General features: G+C 41.5%; 1 protein-coding gene across 1 annotated transcript in view; it reads right to left on the bottom strand.

Annotated features, from left to right (window-relative positions):
* Abca13 (ATP binding cassette subfamily A member 13) overlaps positions 1-14,501 on the bottom strand; it is a 403,635-nt gene that overhangs the window by 25,871 nt on the left and 363,263 nt on the right. The window contains exon 58 of the mRNA XM_051164717.1: positions 7,467-7,559. Coding sequence (XP_051020674.1) covers positions 7,467-7,559 — 93 coding nt within the window. The remainder of the gene's footprint in view (positions 1-7,466; positions 7,560-14,501) is intronic.

Below are 14,501 nucleotides of genomic sequence, written 5' to 3'. Positions count from 1 at the left end.
CATGTTAAATGGCTAACAAACATACTTAAGAGTGCCATCAGTTCTCAAAGCCTTTGTGTTTGGCAGCTCAAAACAATGAAAATTCTCATAATCATAAGGATTTTCTTTGCTTAAAAAAAAACCCTTTGTTATAACTTATAACTAAACAACCATCATTTTCCTTCTTCCTCAGGGCTTGGCTCAGTATACTTCAGGCTGTAAAGTCAACAGTCAGCGGTGTGCTGGTTTTTTTCATTCCTGAGGGGACAGTTTATGGCACTCTCAGTCTTATGTCTTAAGTCAGCTCCAAGGCCAGAAAAAGGAGCAGGTGCAGCCTGCAGCTGTTGCTGCTCCCTGCAGGTGTGTTATGAATGTGCTGAGTGAAGGCGCCTACCAGGGCTGTCAGGACTGCTCAAGGTATAGTGCCCAGAAGATTAGAGAATGAATCCCTAACTGCCTAAGACAAAATATCAGTACCCAAGGAGGTTTGCTCATGTGCATGAACACACACACACACACACACACACACACACACACACACACACACACACGCCGCACACCCCAGAAGCGGGCAGGGAGGGAGATTCTGATGAGCTCACTCATAAAGTCATCTCCACTATATAGAAGAAATATGGTCTTCTACAAAGGTGTTGGTGGATTTTCTTTTCAAAACTAAGAAGAATGGTACTGCTCTTTAAGCTCACAAGCTCTGACTGTCTGGAAAGCTGCGAATTAATATATTACCTTATGTGACACCATATGCTTCATTGTGGTGACTTTAAATATACTGGAGCTACTTCGAATCATGGGATAGGAATTCCAGGATTCCTAGAGCTTAAGCCTGCTCAACCTAATAATTCACCTTCAAGTGAGAAAATTGAGAAAATGGCTGGCATTTTTGGAAGTCCATTCAACATCTCCTTGGTTTTGTTTTTGCTTTTGTGATTTGTTTTTTGGATCCCTCTCAGCTATGGAAATCCATTTTTATCTTAAGTAGGAATGGAGGCAGCTTCAAGTCTGCATTTCTTAAAATTTCATGATAGCCAAGAAACTAATGGAACCCAAGCCCAAGTTGCTAGATGAAATTTAATGTGGGAAATATGAGTGGGCACACCGTTCACAGGCTTTCCCAGGACTTTCCTCCTCCTCTGTTATCTACTGCCTATACGTAGGTGTGATAGGCAGGGCGGAGGCAGCTGTTTAGAAGCAAGCCTTACTAGGCAGACAAGAATCAGCGAACCAGTGCCAATATACAGCTATTGAATTTGCATCATGTACAAACTAAGATAGCCAAGTCAATAAACCTGCCTCTATCAGGGTGGCTGGTGCTATTTTCCTTGAAAAAAGAATATGGTTCACAATTTAACGATAAAATAAAGATTCAAATATATAATGGACAATAGAAAACTGTTTGAGAGAGGTCTCAAGGCGGAAAGATGTTCTGTCATTATCAAAAAAAGATAAAATATGCCAGCTTGAGAAATGGCTCAGAGGCTCAGAGTAAGTACCTCTCCTTGAGGGGACCCAAGTACAGTTCCCTGAACCCATGTGAGGCAGCTCACATCACCTCTGTCTAGTGCCAACGCTAAGGAAATCTGAAACCTGTAGCCGCTGCAGACAATCACACTCACAGGCACAAACCCATAAACAGACAGAAAAACAAACACAAAATTAAAAATAATAAAAATCCACATTTTAGAAATGTGAAATGCATCTGGGGAGTGCTCTGGGAAGAGTGCACAGGTATGGCAGCCCATAGTCCCAAAGGATGGGCTGTGTATGGGGAAGACTCCTTGACCAAAGATTCCAGGGTCTGGGGAGAAAGGAAGAGCAGGGAGGAGATCAATGTGTGAGGACAGAAAGCATGTAGTTTCCCCTATGAACACTCACTCCTGAAATGGCACTGTAAGTCCTGGCCATATATTCAGATGCCACTGCCTGTTTTGAAGGAACCTTCTCATTTCCATGAGTAGGAGCAGTCAGTGCTAAGCAAAATCAGGACGAATCAAGATAACTCTTTAAAGTGATTCCCACCAGCGGGATCCCATGGCTGGCTCTTTTGTATTAAAATAATAGAGTGTATCAATTATCATTATGTTGCTGTGACCAAAACCAGCTTAGGGAAGGAAGAATTTCTTTGGCATCTGGTTCCAGAGGGATAGAGCCCTTTATGGCAAGGAGGCACAGCAGCGGAAGGCAGAAACGGGAAGCGGAGAGAGCACATGCCAATCACATAAAGGAAGTAGACAGAATGTGAAATGGGGTGAGACTATAAACCCTCAAAGCACCCCTCCTGCCCCAGTTACATACTTTCCATCATCTCTGTTACCTAAAGGTTCTATAACCTCCCCAAACAGTACCATCAAAAGGGGACCAAGTATTGAAATAGATGAGCTTACGGTTTCTCACTCAAATCACCATGCAGCTTTACTGTATGATTTTTACATCTGAACTTGGTTGGGCCTCAGCTCATGAACACAAACAACATTTTTAAGACATCTTGGATTTTGAACGTTAAGGTTAAAGTTATTTTTTAATCTGCCTACAAGTATCCTAGAAGACACTTAGGAAACTATAACATGAAGGCTGGAGGCTGAGAATAAAGCACAAGAACAGTATTTAGGAAATAGGGGACAGGTGATTTCCATGACTGTATAGCCCTGCTAATGAACCAGTGCTTAAACATTGTAGAGCCAAGTATGTTTCTCGTGATCCACCTCTCCTGTGTATTATTAAACCAGGGCTTCTGGCACGGGCTGCCACTGTCATCAGATAACATGGATGCTGAGCACCAAGTGATGCTTGGGAAGATTAAAGAGCAAAGCCTGCATTCTCCAGGCATACGCCAGCAGAAGGTGTAATGGGTCAGATTCAAGGAAATTAAACCTGATCAGCCAGGTCACTTGGAAGGGAGAGTTAATCACATAGCAAAGAGGAGAAGCAGGCTAACACTACCAAGAGAAGGCAGAAGCACCAAGGGAGAGTGATCGGCATCAGCAGGGCGGGAGGAACGGGGGAGGGAGAATGACCCTGGGCATCTGCAATGGAACTACAGAGTAGTCATTGGTGGGAGGTGGTCCACGAGAGAGTGCAAGTCAGAACAGGCCCAAGGTGGATTTAAAAGAGCATGGAAGGACCCTTAGGGAAACCGTGACTAAGAGAGTGTCCAAACCTATCAGCCGTTTAGCTTCAGGCTGTGTCTTTAAATTGCACACAGGGACTACACTGGGGCTAAAAGAAGACAGGGTGTGCTTCTCATGTGCACCATAGAGGCTATGAAAAGCAAGGTCCACCCAGGGCACAAAAGATAAACCTGGAAAAGAAGCCCATCCATTTGTTCCTTTCTCCTGCCACGATCCCTTTCCCTCCCCACCAAGGAGCAAGCAACAGGGTGAGACCTAGTGTCTAGCTAGCAGCAGATGAGTGGGTATGTATTGTTAGGAGAAAAGCAGAAACTACTGCTCAATCCACTTCTGGAAATCTAAGTCCTTATCCTCCCAATTCAATGCATCTAAATCTGTATGTTTTATGAGAACGTGGAACAAAGTCGCAGCTGACGCAGCCAAGGTCAGCCTGAAGCAGCCCTCTGGGGGACATCTGTCAGTGTTTTTCTTTGTTACAGCTGGGTGGGACTGCTTCAGGGGCTGTGGAAGCTATGAAGCATCTTACATACACAAGAAAGCTTCACATAAACAGGAATTATTAGATCCACAAGGGAAACAATGCCATTTGAGCAAGCCTGGTGAAGGCCCCAAAGCCCAGAGCTGGACCAGGAACATTCAGCACAGCCATCTTAAGTTTATTCTGCCCGAGGACTTCCTTTCATAGCAACTTTGAAATCTAATTTTTTTTCTGCTTGTTCTCCTATTAGGATTCCAGTTGCATTTTTTAAACCAATGCAATCTAATATTTAATATATCCTTGGCCAAATTTTCTATACTTCAAGGTCCAAGAGACACCCACATTTTTCAATCTTTCTTTTTTCTTTTTGGTTTTTAAAGCAGGGTTTCTCTGTGTAGCCTTGGCTGTCCTAGACTCACATTGTAGACCAGGCTGGCCTCGAACTCACAGTGATCCGCCTGTCTCTGCCTCCTGAGTTCTGGGGTTAAAGGCATGTGCCACCATGCCCGGCACATTTTTTTCAATCTTAAAGTGCTCTTCCTGCTCAGATTGTTACCATGTAGGCTCTCTATGGTACATGTGTACAAGTCCCATGGGCTCATCTGATGTCACCTGGCATGATGGTATGTGCAGGTTGGTTCTGTCAAATTGTGAGCACAGAAGTGGACATAGTATGTCAAGGCCACCTCCAGATGCTTTGCTAAGGAAAGTTTTAAATGTCAAAAGCAAAACAGCTTTAAATTTACTGAAAGCCCTCATGTTGAAAATATTTCCTAAATTATAACTTAGGTAAAAACCAGCATCAGATTGAAAATAAGAGTTCATTTTCCACATGCCCCTCAATTAGTGGGTCCCCTGCCACTACATCTTCTGGGCCCTTTGCCATGGGCAATGGTCATCATCACACACAATTCTGTGTGAGTGGTGAAGAGTCCTGAACTGCAGTTTTTCTGTGCTAAAACTCCGTAACCTTTAAATGTTGTGAATATGTGGTATTCAGAATGGCACTGAAAAGACGTCAATATTCTAAGAAAAATTAAACTCCAGCAAATGGCGTCAGGGGAGCAATCCAGGACCTCAGCAAAGCCCGAGCATCCTGTCTTCCTCTGCACATTGTCACCTGTGACCTTCATAGGGCAGGCAGGATGGGATGGTGCTGCATCAGGGGCCCTGAGGCTCAGCTTCAGTCATCCTGGGATAGGTCTTTGTGGTTATTTTGAGTTTCTGACGCTATTGTGTCTCAAGGCCTCACTAGTTCTAGATATGTTTTCCCTCCAACGGCGGCCAGATGGAAAAGTCCTCTTACAAAGTCATTCTGCAAAGGAAACCAACTGATGCAGTGCCCACCATTCTATCACCATCCCATTGGGACTCCATAATTATCTATGCCCCATATCATGTGGTCTGCCTTATCTTATGCCCAATTGAACTGTGTCACCTGTTTTCAATAGAAACACTGAAAGCCCTTGTACGCATGTTCTGACTCATGATCTCCCATATGGCCTGTGTGGTCCCTATTCTGGGAGACTTGAGTAACATGTTATTTTTTTCAAGGGTGTTGCTTCCTTACCTGTAGGAGGTCTGAGCAAGCACAGGGTGAGACCTAGTATCTACATAGCAGCAGAAAGGTGGGTAGGTATTGTTAAGGGGCTTTCTCTGATTATTGGGTGCATGTGGGCTGTGTTTAGAACCAGCAAAAGAAATAATACATACATGGTAGGAAGGAGGATAGCAGTGGGATACTATATATGGGCAAGAAAGTCAGTGGCACAAACTGAGGCAGGGAGATATCCCTGTTCCTTGGATCTGCCCCTACAGAGTCAGAGAGGAAGGCTAGGGATGAGACAAATGAGCGCTCTGCTCCTTGCAGAATGTTACTGATGAGCACTTTCCTTTATTTCCAAGGATGGGGAAGAGGGGGAAGAGACCCTACATCAGTTCCTCTTTTCTACATCAATTTCACATGGTGTCACCGATTCCTAGGAACAAACATCCAGAAGCAATGCCTTACGGTTTTATCACAACAGTATTTGCATGGGTTTATGTTTTATAGGCTTGTTTGTCACAGGAGAACACAAACTGCATTCTTAAAAACTATACTCACTTCAGTGTTCTATGGTTTATAGCAGAAGCCGGGTTTTGTTGAGTAACTTCTATAGTTTATACCCACCAGCAATTCAGCCGCAACTTATAACCGCATTACCAGGACCACAATTTAGAATGGGTAGTCACTGTTAAGACCACAGAGGATTTCGGCTAGTGGATGGCTCTTCCTATGGGCTTCTTCACCCTAATGCCTGTGGCCAACTAGAGCAAAGAAGCAAAAGGCAGGCAGCTGAACTTGAATATAAATCATCAGACAATCAGGATCAGGCTATAAAGCTGCATACAAGCATGCATAAAGGTTAGAGAGCGTGGAGTGGTTTTGTTTTTCTGATGATACTTAGTAAAGGTAAGCAGAGCACATAGTAACAAAAGCTTCTAACAGGTTCATCTCCCAAATGAGTGCCCATAAGAATAAGAAACAGGAAGGTGAGCCCTCCCTATATCACACTGCTTTACTTGGAGCTACTAGAAACATGTCAGTTACCCTTCACATGCTATTTCCACCCTGAGTGATATGGTTTCCATAAAGTAAAGGTCACTGCACATTACATATATGTGCATACACAGCAAGTACATATAACTGCTAAGAATGTTGCTTAATTCTGACCTAAAAACACCAAATGAAAGTGAAAAGATTTTCAACATAAAGTACTCTCTTATTCTATAGACAGAAAGAGAGTGGATTTAGATGGAAGGAAAACAGGGATGAACTGGGAGGAATAGAAAAAGGGGAGAATGTAATCATGATAGGGTGTATGCTAAAATAAACTATTTTTGATAGGAAGAGAAAGGACTACATTGCTCTCTATAATAATTATGATTAAACAATCTAAAGGAATTTAGAAAATCATTCAATGGAGCTACAGAGATTGCCCAGTAGTCAAGAGCTCTTACTGCTCTATTAGAATACCAGAGTTTGAATCCCAGCACCCACATTAGATGGCTCACCAAAACCTGTAACTACAAGTCCAAGGGATTCAATGTCTCTTGCAGCCTCCATAAACACCTAAACATATCCTTAAGACACACACACATACACACACCCCTTACACAAATACACACACATAGCACTTACACAAGTACATACCACACACACAAAGAAAAGGAAAGAATTATTTAAGCATTCCAAAATACAAGTTATAACAAGATATAAAATGGTCACAAAAACTCATAAGAAAATAATTAATCTTCCGATGAGTAAGTGAAAGGAAGCTATGGAGAGACGGTTAATGGAAGAGAGATCTAATAGGTTTATAAACACAGAAAAAAAAATGTCTTTAGGTCTTCATCAGCCATAACGGATAGGAACCACCGTGGCTCCTTTAGCCTCCTGTGCTGTCAGACACCTTTCTAGGCACACATCTTGTGATAAAGCTGGCATTCTGGCATAATCTGTGGGCGAAGTGTGGAGTGGTACCATGTTCTCACGAAGCACTCTGTGAGCAAGCAGGGGGGGTCATTTTTCCTCTACACTTTATCAGGACCCTACAATCATCTTCCCCTCACATTTTTTGTCAAAACAATGAGGGCACAGTGCCTCCTGGGAAAAAGGAAGCAAAATGTTTTAAGGAAACGGCTGAGAATTGCTGTGTCTTTGACTTGATAATTATAGTTATTCGAACTGGCCCTAAGCTCCCAGGCCCTTCAGGAGGTGTCAGGAGGAATTAATTGGACCAAACCATTTAGAAAGAGCCTTTATTCCAACAGGACATCCTGCTGCTGAGTTGACCAGAGCACTGAAACAGGCAGAGACTCAGTACCTGCTCTTGATGTGCTGAGGGGGTCCAAGACACCGGAAGCTGCCTTCCACCATTATGGCCAGCCTGGTACACAGAGCCTCACACTCTTCCATGCTGCAAGGAAATAAACAAGTAGAAATGAGCCATGCCCTAAAGTTATGAGCCCTGTTCAAGCTTTAGACATAAAAGGGGGGCAAAAATACCATTGGTTCTATGTGTTACTACAGAACACTCATGAAAATGTAATAACTTGTTTTTAAAATTCCTAAGATTTTATGTAGGTAGCCAATTATACCATAAAATTGCTAACATCTATGTGTCTTTAAAAAATAATCAGTAATAAAAAATACAGGGAGCAAAGATGGCGGTGACAAAGCCTAATGGTGTCTGATCTGCAGGGAGGAGACCACAGACTCTACTGGGAGCCATCGACCTCGGGAGCTGGAGATAACTGGAAGAGAGAGATCCACACAGTGTGGACTACGGATGAGTCAGACCTCCAGTCATCCAGTGCCCCATGGAGGATGGCAGACCAGTCCCCAGAGCCTGGACAGGACCCAGCCTGCGAGCTGCGAGTTGTGAGCTGCAGCCTTACTTCGCAGTGCCAACTCTGTACTTTGGACTGAAATCCCTGTAGGAAAGCACCAGAGCTCCTGGCCTAGGGAAATCTCAGGGAAACGGGTAGGTCAGTCCTCAGACACCCCCACCTGCCCCATGCCCATCCACAGAAAGCCCAGGTGCCATACAAGGGCCCAGATGGCTGTGGGCACGTTCCCCAGCTGTAACATGGTCTGAGACCAGGGACACTCAGCCACAGAGGGCTCAAGCTCAGCTACAGCAGCATGGGCTGAGACCTGAGACATTACTGACGGCAACCTAGTCCCCAGCACCTGGACAAGACCCCATCTGTGAGCTGTGTGCGAGCTGTGAGCTGTGGCCTTGCTTGGCAGTGGGAACTCATTATTTGGGACTGAAATCCCAGCAGGGAAGCATCAGAGTTCCTGGCCTAGGGAAATCTCGTGAAAACAGGTGGATCTGTCCCCAGACACCCCCCCACCTGCCCCATGCCAGTCCACAGAAAGCCCAGGGGCCACATGGGGACCCAGATGGTTGAGGGCACGTTGCACAGCCACAGCAGCGTGGTCTGAGACCGGGGACACACAGCCACAGCGCCTTGGTCTGAGACCAGAGATACTACTGGGACTCAAACAGCAGCTGTCTGAGCAGAGCTGGGCAGAAACCTAACTGCTAGCCCCAGAGGACTGTCCTGGCACAATTGGTCACTGCAGACCCAGCCTAAACAGGCTCCACAACCTAGCAGGGACTCTCACGTTCTTGGGAGAGGCAGGGCAGACCAGAGAGGATAGAACAAAATCTAGCCACGCAACAACAATCAGAAAGCAAAACCAACAATAACCATCAATGGACAAAACAAAATATTCCATGACAAATTCAAACAATACCTATCTACAAATCCGGCTTTAAAGAAATTACTAGGAGGAAATCTCCACCCCCAAAGGGACAAGCTACAACCAAAATTAAATGGAAAACAGATAACTACCCTGTCACAAAAACACAACCACACAAACTCTCTACTGCAACTAACATCAAAATCAAGGGTCTTAACAGTCACTGGTCATTCATATCTCTCAACATCAATGGTCTCAATTCTCCAATAAAAAGACACAGACTAACTGAATGGATGCATAAACAAGATCCAACATTCTTCTGCATTCAAGAAACACATCTCAGCCACAAGGACAGACATTACCTCAGAGTAAAAGGCTGGAAAAAATATTCCAGCAAACAGACACAAGAAAAAAGCTGGTGTAGCCATTTTAATATCTAATACAATAGACTTCAAACCAAAATAAATCAAAAGGGATGAGGAAGGACACTTCATACTCATCAAAGGTAAAGTCAACAAAGATGACATCACAATTTTGAACATCTACACTCCCAAAACAAGGGCACCCACATTTGTAAAAGAACTATTAACAAAACTTAAACCACACATCGATCCCCACACATTAATAGTGGGAGACTTCAACAACCCACTTTCACTGACGGATAGGGTTTTGAAGCAGAAACTAAGCCCAGAAATATCAACACTAACCAATGTCACGAATCAAATGGATCTAACAAATATCTACAGAACCTTTCACCCAAACACAAAGGATTATACCTTCTTCTCAGCACCCCATGGAAACTTCTCCAAAACTGATCACATAGTAGGCCACAAAGCAAGCCTCAACAGATATAAGAAGATTGAAATAATACCTTGTATCGTATCAGATCACCATGGTCTAAGGCTGGACTTCACAACAACAGAAATAACAAAAAGCGTACACACAAGGAAACTAAACAACTTTCTATGTAATGACACCTGGGTCAGGGAAGAAATAAAGAAATTAAGGACTTCCTTAAATTCAATGAAAATGAAGGAACAACATACCCTATCTGTGGGACACATTGAAAGCAGTGCTAAGAGGAAAATCCATAGCATTAAGTGCCTTTATAAGGAAATTGGAAAAGAAGAGGCAGAAACACCCAAAAGGAGAAGATGTCTGGAAATAATCAAACTCAAGACCGAAATCAATAAATTAGAAACAAAGAGAACAATTCAAAGAATCAACAAAACCAAGAGCTGGTTCTTTAAGAAAATCAACAAGACAGACAGACCGTTAGCCAAACTAACTAAAAGGCAGAGAGACAGTATTGAAATCAACAAAATCAGAAATGAAAAGGGAGACATAACAACAGACACTGAAGAAATACAAAGAATCATAAGATCCTACTTCAAAGGCATATATGCCACAAAATTTGAAAATCTAAGGGATATGGACAATTTCCTTGATTGATTCTAATTGCCAAAATTGAATCAAGGTCAGATAAACAAACTAAATAATTCTATTTCCCTTACAGAAATAGAAGCAATAATTAATAGTCTCCCAACCACAAAAAAGCCCAGCACCAGAAGGTTTCAGGGCAGAATTCACCAGACCTTCAAAGAAGAGCTAATACCATTACTCTACAAACTACTCTAAAAGATAGAAATGGATGGAACATTACCAAATTCATTCTATGAGGCCACAGTCACTTTGATACCTAGACCTCACAAATACCCAACAAAAAAAGAGAATTTCAGACCAATTTCTCTTAGGAACATTGATGCAAAAATACTCAATAAAACACTCACAAACAATAAAAGAACACATCAAAGATATCATTCACCATGACCAGTTAGGCTTCATTCCAGGCATGCAGGGATGGTTTAATATATGGAAATACATCAATGCAATCCATCATATAAGGAAATTGAAAGAAAAAAACACCACATGATCATCTCCTTAAATGCAGAAAAAACATTTGACAAAATCCAACACCCATTCATGTTTAAAGTTTTGGAGAGATCAGGGATTCAAAGCACATAGCCTAAACATAATAAAGGCTATATACAGCAAGCCATTAGCCAACATCAAATTAAATGGAGAGATGCCAAAGAAAGTCCTCTAAAATCGGGGACCAGGCAAGGCTGCCCACTTTCTCCATATCTCTTCAAAACAGTTCTTGAAGTTCTAGCTGGAGCAATAAGACAGCAAAAGGAGATCAAGGGGATCCAAAGGGAAAAGAGGAAGCCAAATTATCTTTATTTGCAGATGACATGATAGTGTACATAAGTGACCCCCAAAATTCCACCAGAGAACTACTAAAGCTGATAAACACCTTCAGCAAATTGGCTGGATACAAAATTAACTCAAAAAAGCCAGTAGCCTTCCTATATAAAATGACAATCATGCAGAGGAAAATTTAGGGAAACTACACCCTTTACAATAACCACAAGCAATATAAAATATCTAGGAATAACTCTAACCAAGCAAGTGAAAGACTTGTTTGAAAAAAAAACTTAAAATCTCTGAAGAAGGAGACTGAAGATGACATCAGAAGATGGAAAGATCTCCCTTTTTCATGAATCAGGAGAATTAACATAGTAAATATGGCCATCTTACCAAAAGCAATTTATAGATTCAAGGCAATCCCTATCAAAATATCTACACAATTTTTAAAAGATATTGAAAGATCAGTTCTCAACTTCATATGGAAAAACAAAAAACCCAGAATAGCTAAAACAATCCTATACAATAGAAGATCCTCTGGAGGAGTCTCGATACCTTATCTCATGCTGTACTACAGAGCAACAGTAATTAAAACAGCATGGTACTGGCATAGCAATAGGATGGTTGATCAATGGAATCAAATCAAACACCGAGAAATAAATCCATACACAAATGGACACTTGATTTTTTACAAAGAAGCCAAATCTATTCAATGGAAAGAGGATAGCATCTTCAACAAATGGTGCTAGTCTAAACTGGATGTCTACATGTAGAAAAACACAAGTAGACCCATATATATATCACCATGCACAAAAATCAAGTCCAAGTGGATTAAAGACCTCAACATAAAACCAGAAACACTAAATCTATTAGAAGAAAAAGTGAGGAAGAGCCTGGAACATATTGGCACAGGAGACAACTTCCTGAACAGAACACCAACAGCCTAGGCCTTAAAGTCAACAATTAATAAATGGGACCTCATGAGGCTGAGAAGCTTCTATAAGGCAGGAGACACTGTCAAGAGAACAAAGCAACAGCCTACAGACTGGGAAAAGATCTTCACCATCCCTACATCTGACAAAGGTCTAATATCCAAAATATATAAAGAACTCAAGAAATTAAACACCACCACCAAAACAAATAACCCAATCAAGAAATGGGGCTCAGAACTAAACAGAGAATTCTCAACAGAGTATTGAATGGTTTAGAAACACTTAAAGCAATGCTCAATGCCCTTAGTCATCAGAGAAATGAAAATCAAAATGACCCTGAGATTCCATCTTACTCCCATCCAAATGGCCAAGATCAAAAACTCAAGTGACACCACATGCTGGTGAGGATGTGGAGAAAGGGGAACACACCTTCATTGCTGGTGGGAGTGCAAACTTGTACAACTAGTTTGAAAATCAATCTGGTGCTTTCTCAGAATACTGGGAATAGGGCTACCTCAAGACACAGCTATTCCACTCCTTGGAATATACCCAAAAGGTGCTCCACCAAACAACAAGGATATATGCTCAACCAAGTTCATAGCAGCCTTATTCATAATCGCCAGAACCTGTAAACAACCTAAATGTCCTTCTGTCGACGAATGGATAAAGCAACTGTGGTACACTTACACTATGGAATACTACTCAGCTATTAAAAACAAGAAGATCATTAATTTTGTGGGCAAATGGATGGAACTAGAAATGATCATATTCAGTGAGTTAACCTAGACTCAGAAAGAATCACATGGTACATACTCACTTATAATTGGACACTAGCCCAACAGGGATGTCCCTGAAAATCCTAACTTACCAGGAGATTGGGATAGGTGTGGGGACCTCATATTGGGATTCTAGGTGAGAAAAGTACAGAATAGGGAAATAGAAGGATCCAGAGGGTCCTACAAACCTACAGGAAGAACATCATGATGGGTGGATCAGGGCCCAGGGGTTCTGCTCAAGCTACTGCACCAACCAAAGACAATACATGCAGAAATATTGAACCCCTACTCAGATCTAGTCAAGGGACAGGATATTATCTACATTCATGTGGAGAGTGGGAACTGACTCTGACATGAACTCTGGTGCCCCATATTTGACTACTTCCCCTTGGTGGGGAGGCCTGGTGGCACTCAAGAGAAAGAATAGGCAGACTACCAAGATGAGCATTGATAGGCTGTGATCATATGGTGGGGGAGGAGGTCCCCTTCTGTCACAAACCTAGGGCATGGGAATAGGGTGAAAGATGGAGGGAGAGAGGAACGGGAGAAGGCAAGCAAGGGGATAAAAATTGAGATATAATCTGTATAAATTAATAAAAATAAAAAAAATACAGTAGGGGACTATTTGGCAATCTTTAGAAGCACAAAATATATATACAAGAGATATTAATAAACATTTGTGGTTTTTTACAAAGAGAATTACATAACTTTATTGACAAGAAAAAATTAAATTTTGGATCAACAGAATTAATAAAACAAGGAAAATAATGAATATTTTGAAAATAAGAAACTATTATAATATGAAAACGAATATGATTCCCCTTATTTGTTATCAAATACAAAGGAGTCAGCCTGGGAACCATGTAAACACAAACAACAAAATGGACTCATTAGTTGTGTTTACATATTTGTGCAGTCACATGCATACTATATATGGGTGCATTAAATAATAATCAAAGAAGAAGAAGCTATCAATTTCAGAGCAGGTGGGGTGCCATGAGAAGAGTGGGAGGAAGACTACCTGAGAGGAGCTAGAGGGAGGAAAGGAAAGCTGGAAAGTAATATAATCCTATTTTAATTTTTAAAAATATATAAAAATTTAAAGGGAGTAACATTTTATCAAAGAAAAGCCTCCACAATTTTAAGAAAAATTTACATTTTAGTAGCATGTAAAATATGATAAACTTTTAACTCATAATTTAAATTATAAGATTATTTTAATATTCAGTGCAGCATTAAAAAGATTTAGAATTCATAATATTATAACTATGAGTCATAAGTTATAATACACAGATGTAATATGATGCAAATCAAAATGCAATCACCCCATGAACGTTCTGATAACTCTAACTTTAAAATTCCTTAGAGGAAGGAAACTAGGAAAAGTTGTGAGGGAAGACAGCACTAGAAGAGGCTGTTACACTGATGAGCCACAAAGAAGTACAGTAAATCCATGCCAGAGAGTGACATTAGAACCAAAGGGGCCTAAGCATAGCATAGGCAGTAAAAATCCGCAAGTGATTTGCATATGGCGTTGTACTTTATAAATGTTACAGTACAGAAGAAACGCTGGAGGAGATAGATGTCGGACACTTGAGAGTTCAAAATCCGAGACTTCTAAAGAGAGTGTCAAAACAGTGAACTAGCAGTTAAGAGAGAATGCAGAATGGTTCTCCTCAAATGAAATGTCTATGTCACACCCTTTCTCTCATGGCCTGGGGATCATTCTGA

Source organism: Acomys russatus, chromosome 22 (assembly GCF_903995435.1).
Source record: "Acomys russatus chromosome 22, mAcoRus1.1, whole genome shotgun sequence".
NCBI classification, from domain to species: Eukaryota; Metazoa; Chordata; class Mammalia; order Rodentia; family Muridae; genus Acomys; species Acomys russatus.
This window is presented reverse-complemented; position numbering and strand designations above follow the sequence as displayed.